Genomic DNA, 9,413 nt, shown 5'->3' with positions numbered 1-9,413 from the left:
ATAATTTGTAGCACTTGGCTGTCTTATTGACAAAGTTTTAACAAATTATGACTGACATGACTTATTCATCTCGGTGCTGCAGATGTTTGCCGCATTGCTACCCAAGACTGACTGTTTATGCTCCCTGTGATGATCGTTTTGCAGGAGGGTTTGTCTCCATGGTAATTGCATTAAATCACAATGGAACTGCAGGGAAATGTCTGTTTACACATTCATACAGACTGTCAATTTGAGGGTTTTGTAGACAATATAATACGTATTCATCTGTGTCTGGTAAAACACACTGTAATCATACAAAACTTTGTACAGATTCTTTCTACAGGATCCTTCGTAATCTTATAGTGTCATGTGGCTTTTGTTTTATAAGACACGTGTTATGTATATATATATATATATATATATATATATATATAAACATTTAGAATTCTTGCCAAGCTTACAGATGGAAAAAAGAGACAAGTTCATAACCACTGAGAAGTGAAGAAAAAAGAATCATGATCATCCATGAAACATGCACTCCATCTGCTGGGTGAAGCACATCAGGGCAGACAAAACTACAAGTCTGGGGATTGTTTTTTTAAAGAAGGTTATAAAATGAAAGCCGAGTGTATCATTTTACCATCTTAAAATCTCCTGCAACATTTTCTTCTCTTGCGTGTCAGTCTCTGACGCCGTTCATGTGAGCACCACGACACGTGCGTGTGATGCTGACGCAGAAGCCGGCCAATACTAAGGCTGAGTCCGAAATCGCCCCCAATACCCTCAAGGGCATCATTTGAAGGGACAGCCATTTGTAGTGGTGTCCAAAACCATAGTGGATGTTATGGTGTGCACTTATTCTATCCCACATTACACCGTAATAACGTGTACAGCCGACGTACGCTCACTCGTTTTCATTCACTCCTTCAAGTGGACTAACGTAGGGAATAGTGAATGAGGGTTTAGGGGGCGACTTCGGATTCAGTCTAAGTCGGCGTTCAGATGTAGAACCCATAAGCGCTGCACTGTTTACAACGTGAATAGCGTCAGAGACTGACATGGCAGAGAAGAAATTGTTGAATAAAATCATTCCATAATCAAATTTAAATCTTTTTTTTTTTGCGCACAATAAGTATTCTCATCACTACATAAAATTAAGATTGAACCACTGTAGTCACATGGCCTATTTTAACATTGTCTTTACTAACTTTCTGGGCCTTGAAAGTGGTACGTTGCCGTCTACAGAGGGATCAGAAAGCTCTCAGATTTCATCAAAAATATCTTAATTTGTGTTCCTAAGATGAACAAAGGGCTTATGGGTTTGAAACGACATAAGGTTGAGTAATTAATGACAGAATTTTCATTTTTTGGGTGAACTAACCCTTTAATGCTAAAGGAATTGACTCAAAGGAAATTTCTGTTGCATGCGTTGTAACCTACAGGTGCTCTAACATTTCAATCGAATCTAAGAATAAACACAAAACACCAAGACTGAAACAGATATAGAATTTATTTAACCATGAGTAGGAAAAAAATACATAGGTGTAAAGGAAACAAGCTGACCCTGTTATAAACACATCACTACTCAGAGAACCAAGAGAACTGGAGAAACAGTGAAATCCAAAACGCTTGTTTACCATTAGGTTTTTATCCCCAACACTTAATATTGAATTAAAAACAGCTGCCATTATTTGATTTTCTATTATTAAATATCTATAATCTTTTACCATATATATGTATTTATTTATATATATATATGCAACATTCTTATTTGAAACATTGTGCAAGTGTTATGCTGGTATTCCATAAATGGTAAACAAGAGTTGGTCCAGTGCATTATATAGTGACATTACCTAAATACTTATTGACTCTCAGCTGATTCAACCACAATCCTGACCATTGAACTACTACCCCTACTGACAGAGAAAAGTCGACTATGAAACAGGAAAAGGAAATTAAAAGGATTTCTATGGTCTCAAGTGGATCAGAAAAGGGGGGGATGGATGCAAGCAATTATTGCCAAGTTGAGCATGTTGACGTGATTAGCATTATGCCGTTTTTGCTTGTCGTGCACAAGACACCACCTGAAACCATCGTCTTTGACCCAAAGGAAACAAAAACGTCTCTAAACAATATGGTGATGGCAACAATATCTAAACATGCACAATTTATTATTAGTGACTGTTTTTCAGAGATCAGTGACACTGAGATGTGCACAGAACACAAGGAGGGAGAAGAACACTTGTAAAAAAAGAAAGTCTCATCTCATCCTACTCAGCCTTACTTTCTCCTGGAGAGCGGTAGCAAGAAAACACCTAAAAAAAAATAAAAAAAATAAGAGAGAGATAGAAAGAAAGAAAGAAAGAAAGAAAGAAAGAAAGAAAGAAAGAAAGAAAGAAAGAAAGAAAGAAAGAAAGAAAGAAAGATCGAGAGAGAGACTGCTATTCTTGCCACAACCCAAACACATTTGCACGCTTTAAACTAACTGGCTCTCAAACCAGGTGAAATGCCACATAAAGCTCAGGGTCAAAGTTGGAATTGTTTGGTGACAAAATGACAGCTCTTTATTTCTCTGTGACTTTACGATTTCATTGACGTATCTTTTTCTCAAAAGTTTCTTGAAGTGAAGGTTAGCAACAATATAAATCTATAATTCAGTGTGCCAACATTTTTACAAAAAATTTGGTTTTGAGTATTACAAAACAAAAGCAAAATGAAAATGACAAAAACTATTAGATATAATACACACATCAACACAATTCATGTCAAAGAAAGGAAACGTGATACATTATTTATTCACACTTTACAAAAATCTTTTTACTACAACACCATCAGCAATCCAATATAACCAGACAAGTTGCTTCCAATTAAAAACAACCAGAAGAAAACAAAACGGACAGATAATGTGAGGAATAAAAAGGGACACCAAAAGGGGAACTATAAGATGGTCCTCCCCAGTTCATCTATTTACTCTTGCTTGATAAAAGCCATTAAAATTGACCTCTGCCTCATGGCAAAAGTATGTTTTCATTTTTTTTTTAAAAGCAATGAGTAGCTGCACCAGTGATCTACAATAAGTGCTTGTCAATCCATTTGATTTTTTAAAACATGACAAATTCGAGAGGGAGGGGGAAACGAAAAACAAATTGGCTTTGAGAGCACGCAGCAAGAAAACGACGCAGCGCTATCGCAATGCCACCGTAGACGAAGTTAAAAGTCAGACCGCGCTACAGGAATGGTACTCTGGCCTTGCGTTTAGAGCAGAAAACCTACAAAAATCACCACATACGTTTTCATCAGGTCAGAGAACAGGCTTTACAGTAGTAAATCGAGCTTTACACTTGGCCTTGTGGCAGAATGCATTAGATGGCACGACACGAGGAGATAACCGTAGTCTAGCAGGAAGTGAAATACAGAACGAGATCCGAACGAATAGAGAAATACACAAGCAAAAATATACGGTTAAAGTGAATTGCCTGAGTCGAGAGGGAGGAAGTGGCAGTAAATAGAGGATGCAAATGGAAGGAAAAAATAAATGTTTTTGGAGGAACGGTGGAACTACATGAGAATGATCACGAGCCCGGATCGGCACAGCAGAAACACTCACTTTACTCGACATTGTAGACACCCAAAAAGAAAAAAAACATAAATGAGGATATTGTATAAGTAGATTGAGGCTGTTCAGGTGTTCACTGATAGCACTGGCAGTGCGCTTAGAGAAACGAATCAGTGAGGCACAATGTCACGTGTTCTTGAATATCAAAGTGGGTAACAGGACCACATCACCAGATATCTGCCTCAGTGGAATACATCCAAAATAAAAAAAATTAAATAAAAAAAACTGGTACACTGGATAAAAATGGGAACCTGGACAAGTGCAACTTTACACAGCAGATACCTGAAAAAAATTATTTTACACACGCTGGTCTTTTGAATGTTCATTAGGATGAACATCTAAAAATGATAGAAATTTCGCTTTCATTTACAATACAATCATTTTCATCCAAATCTAAAAGTGTACGTACAAAAAAAAAAAAAGGAAAGAAAAAAAATAGATGCAGTAGATCAGGACATTTGTTGCTTGTATACAATCATGTAGAGAGAGAAAAAAAATATAATTAAAAATAACAAAAATAATTAGGAGTGAACTGGAGTCTTGGCTGGGCGAAACGTCTACTGGTGACATTGAGGGTTTAATTTATCCGTCTATGAGTGAGATGTGCTTTTCTTTGCCCATTCTAGCATATTCTCTCATCTTAACATGATCTCCTGCTAAACTCCCTCAGGTGCAAAGGCTACGGTCACTGGCGTTTGCTAAAACACAGCTGGCCCTTTCCAGATGATTTCCCTTAATTGAAACTCTTGCTCGGCTGTACGCACCAGATCTGCGGGCACCTCAGCTCAAGGAGGGCTCTATGGCACATGAAGCTTGACAACTTCATAACTAGGCCATTTTGGCTCTTGAAATGTTGCTTTCTTAAAAGCACGAGTAAAAAAAAACAAAAAAGGTACATCAATTGCTCTGGCATCCAACGGACTAAATTATGAGACGGGCAAAGGCCCAGTAGGTGATGGTGGGCCGCGCAAACCTGTCACTGGTGTACAGCTAGAGCGCGAGGCAGATCATCCGTGGAGAGGCCTCAGCACCATTGAGTGCAAACGTGAGAGTTCGGCCCGCTCTCTTTACACATTAAAAGCCCTTTTTTAAAGGGTTGCTCCTGGAGATCGTACTCTCTGGCCTAAGCTGGTGAAATTCGTTTTTTTCTGTCTTCAAATTCAGCTGCTCGCTCTAAACTGGCCTCATAATCGCATGATCCAAATTATGCATTTCATGATATTTCGCTTGAGCTGGACTCCCTGCATGTTTCAAAGATATTGCCATTTAGTTATTTATATAAAACAAACTTTTTTCCTGTCTTAAGGTAAAACTTACATGATCACTTTGGGCCCTTAGGGTTTTGAAAAAAAGAAAAAAAAAAAAAAAGTACAGAATGGTAACTTGTGCCCAAAAACGGAGGGAGAAAATTAAACAAAAAGAAAAAGTGTGTGAGGTGGTATAGATAAGACTGACAAAAGTGTCTGCTTCAGTTAAAATCCATGGGAATAAAAGTTTGCCATACCCCATCTCCTCAAAGAGATTCAGATTTATACACAACAGCCCGTGCCTCGTTCCCTCGCCACCGAGAGAGCAAAAGGGCCGGAGCTCCCCCTGCTGGCTCGGAGAACTACCTGCGACCAGGCAGATGAATGCCGTTGACAGCAGGCGGGTAGGGCAGGAGCAGCTCCAGTTGTGCAAACAGGGAGAAGTGATCAGAGGGGATGTGAGGATGGGGGCAGCCAGTGATACTGTTCTCGTGGAGCCAGTGGGGGTCCAGAGGACCCAGTACACCAAGCACGTTGAGCAAAGGTTGAGAGTAGAAGATGTAGTCAATGATGCCCTGAAAAAAGAAAAACAACATTACAATTGAGCCATTGATGGTTTTAAACTTTAAGATGAAAATTAAATATGGATTAATCCTTAAGCTCATTTTTCTTTAAGCAAATGTTTTCTCTATAACAAGTTTATTTGCTTTATTAAAGGCCAAACTGGTCTTAAACTAAATATCTGTAGCCATTTGAAATTAGAGGCACCACTGCATTTTAAATATGATCAAAGATGCTACACATGTAGCATGAGCAGTTGTTTAAATGAGATGTAATGATAGGATTTGAAGGAAAAACAGAATGTTCTGACTTTAGATTTGAGAAATTATGCATAGGACTGAATGAAAGGGCAAATTCATTCTCAGACAGTAGGTGGCGCTTATGGAACAGCAACGGTATATAATACATGTTATAATTAAAGTATTAATAGAAAATGATTATTTTTTAACTATTTTACAGAACAGTAAAATTACAATACTAACATATATAAAAAAACGCACAAGCTCCATGTAGTAACTTTAACGGCTATGATTTCCGCAAAATATCTGTTCAGTACACTTGAAATCAAATCGCAATAGATTAGTGTGTGAATATTAAATACGAATCCTACATGTTCTGTGTGAATGAATCCACTCACACTTCATTTACCACACACACACAAGAGCACGTGAAACGCTCAAGCTGGTTTTTTGCCTATGAGGACACGAATACATGAACTTCCTCTCCAGACCCTAGATCCACTCTGAAAGTCACTTCGTGAGCATTCCGCTTCATTTGACAAAAACTATCGTCATGTCATAAACACAGTAGGGTTGTGCCGATGGACGATATCATCGTCCATCGTGATGGCTGACCGACATCACGATGGTGAGCCACCATCGCGATGCCACGCCCCCCACCCTGTCAGTCTCACGGCAGTTCGTGTTCGTGTGTACACCAGTGGTTGGGAACCTGGCTCTTAGGCAAAAATCATGTGGCTCGCAAGGTCTCTCACCCTTTACCAACAAACGATAAAAAAATTAAGACGTGCGTGTTCAGTGCTGTTCGCGAGTGTCACGTGTCACCACATCAATCAACTAACCGCTTACGTTTCTGTGGTAACCTAACAGTTACAGCTCCTGCACTGGGATTCAAGCAGCTGCAGCTTGTTTAAGGTGATGGCGAAAATCATTTTAGAACAGCAGCGAAAATGTAAAAGTAGGCTATATAAACTTTAATATATCCTTTTATTGAAACGGGTGCTTTGCTGTTCAAAGAGACATTTCGAAACATTTCACCCGCTGGCCGCTGGTACTTTCACTTTTGCCGCAGAGACTCTATTATGTCCTATAAATGTGTCGTATTGTTGATAATCCGCGCAGATTTCAGTTGACGATTCTGTTTAAAGTTATTAATAATAAAACATGAATGAATAAGAAAGAAAAGAGCAGGATGTGCTTTATATTGAAAAGAAATATTAAAAGCGCGATAAGTCGCTAAACAGAACTGAATTCTACTGACAGGATGCTGTGCGCGCGCTCCGAGCGCACAAGCATAGTAGCCTTTGTCTCCGGTTGCGAGCCTGAACGGCCAAATAAACAGATATTTCAAAATGCCAAGCCGAGTATTCCCGTAAACACAGTAGAAGTAGCTACACACACACTCTCTCTCTCTCTCTCTCTCGTGATGGTCAGCACGATTCCGTAGCCCTTATAATTATTGTTATTTAGTCATTTATTTATTACACATACAGGATTTATTTGTATCACAATATTATGAACTCTCTTGGCCAAAAAGTCAGGAAAAAACTGATACTGTGAAAGCCCTAGTTTAGCCTTTTACAGTTTTAGAAAACAAATGTAAAACAAACCTTAAAGTCAAAGGTGTAGTTGGTGTAAGGCATCAGGCCGTTCTCGTAGGCACTCTTCAGCTTGAAGCCGTGCGTGATCCTGGTGCTGGAGGTGCCGTTCTTGCCGTTGCAGTTGAAGTTGGTCAAGCTGTCAATGTATCGCAGCTCTTTGAAGTCCTTGTGGGTGCTGTCCACACCACCTGTGCTCAGGTACTCCACCACACCTGTGTGTGCATGTAAATCTCCATCAGGAACAGAGCAAGAAGGAAAATCAAATCTCGAAACACTCTGGCACTGGCATACATACCTGAGTCAGGTAGAGAGTTGAGGTCAGCGCACAGGACGAGAGGGATGGCATTGGGTTCCCCAGAAACTGAGGACAGCTTCAGACTGCGAGTGGCCTTATCCACAATGTTCTTCACTTCAGACAGGAACATCATAGTCTGGACAAGCTTCACATCCGAGTACTCGGGGTCCCAGTGCATATGAGCATTGGCCACCAGGAGGAGCTGTTTCTCCATGCCATGCAGAGACTTTCCAGCTATGGAGAAAAAGAGAGACACTGCTTTAGATACGTGTCCAACCTTAGAGTCTTTGCTCATCAGAGTCTTAGCATCAATGAGACACTATTATATTTCTTAATATTTTGAATTAGTTTCGAATTTCATATTTCCGGTTATCATTTTAAATTTTAGTTAGTTTTGTTTCTTTTCTTTGTTTTTTAAATCTGTCTAAACGCTCATGAATTTTTATATATATTGTCTTAATTTTAGTATATCAAGTAATCTAAATGAGAGAAATGTTGTCTTGGCTTGGTCTTGTTTTATATTTTTAGCTAACAATAATAACCTTGCTACCCACAAACAATATTAAAATGATATATCATTCACTTAAATGAAAAATTAAATCTACAAGTAATGCAATTTGAGATTTGTTAAAGATTACATTTAACAGTCTTTCTAAATAAGTGTTTAAGGATGAACTAAATGAGAATTAGATGACAGCAAAGATAAATGTAAAAACGTAAGTGTAAGGAATGAGAATGTACAATTAGAGCTGCATGATTCTGGATAAATTGAGAACCACAATTTTTGTTTCAAATAGAGATCACGATTCTCCCATGATTTTGAACAGATAACAAAAAGTAATTTACTAGATGTTCTGACAATCTCAATTGCTGCAGTCTAATTAAAAATGTGTAGTTTTAATAAATAATCTGTTTGAATGATTCAAAAATAATCAAATTCTCCACTTGTTTCATTACTGGATGAACGAATCTTTTGAATGAATGATCCACTGACAAATACAAAATTTAACAGTCACTTGTCGCCATCTACTGGCGTAACGATGTAATGATAAGTTTTATTTTAAGCACCGAATTACTTACAAAAGATGACCATTTTATTCGCTACCATAGACATCAGTGTTTATATTGGAACTAAACTTATCTCAGTAATAGAAATAACGATACGGTGTGATTGTAAAGACGTTTGTGAAGCTGTTTCATACCTATGTATATGACAACTGCTCTTTCTTGGTCAGTGGCAGCGTCAACACAGTAAGGCTGCTCCGATCAGGATTTTTTCAGGTCGATCACAGGAAGCAGTATCGGCCGATACCCCATCACCAATACAGATCATGGGGTCTATTTGAAGCCTCCTTTTTCTTTTTATCATGTAGCATTATTTATAGGGATGATCAGGATCTTAAAAGACATTAATTCAGGACTTGAATTTCATTTTGGAAAATGGGGGGAATTCCCCTCTTAAGTGATTCTTTTGGGGGGGATTTGTTTTTTAATTTTTTTTTTTTTTTTGAGTAAGTTGGTGGTGGGGGACATTTTTTTAAAGATTTTTTTTATTACAATTCTCACCTAAATGTTGATCAAATGTTTGTTTTTACGATAGGGCAATTTTGTTGCACAATAGCTTACACAGCACAAGGCTGATGTCAAACTTTGAATTACATTTATAAAAAAGACAAAGTAAGCAGTCAGTAATAAAATGAGAACAAATAAACAAATTACAAGCAGTAGCACAAATAAATGCAATAAAGATACAAATGAAAAACAGTGCTTTAAGTTTAATAATTGAATAAGTAATCAAATGTAAAATAACACTAGATGGTCTTCCCTGAAATTAATTAATTACCAATTAAACCTAACATTTAAAGTTACAAAAAT

General features: G+C 38.0%; 1 protein-coding gene across 1 annotated transcript in view; it reads right to left on the bottom strand.

Moving 5' to 3' along the window:
- Positions 1–1,471: 1,471 nt before the first annotated feature.
- cnot6a (CCR4-NOT transcription complex, subunit 6a) overlaps positions 1,472–9,413 on the bottom strand; it is a 16,473-nt gene continuing 8,531 nt past the window's right edge. The window contains exons 10-12 of the mRNA XM_082141874.1: positions 7,539–7,772; positions 7,253–7,455; positions 1,472–5,417 (exon numbers count right to left, since the gene is read on the bottom strand). Coding sequence (XP_081998000.1) covers positions 5,205–5,417; positions 7,253–7,455; positions 7,539–7,772 — 650 coding nt within the window. The 3' untranslated portion in view covers positions 1,472–5,204. The remainder of the gene's footprint in view (positions 5,418–7,252; positions 7,456–7,538; positions 7,773–9,413) is intronic.

This window comes from Leuciscus leuciscus, assembly GCF_965113295.1.
Source record: "Leuciscus leuciscus genome assembly, chromosome: 16".
Taxonomy (NCBI): Eukaryota; Metazoa; Chordata; class Actinopteri; order Cypriniformes; family Leuciscidae; genus Leuciscus; species Leuciscus leuciscus.
The sequence above is the reverse complement of the archived record's forward strand: the minus strand, read 5'-3'. Positions and strand labels throughout refer to the sequence as shown.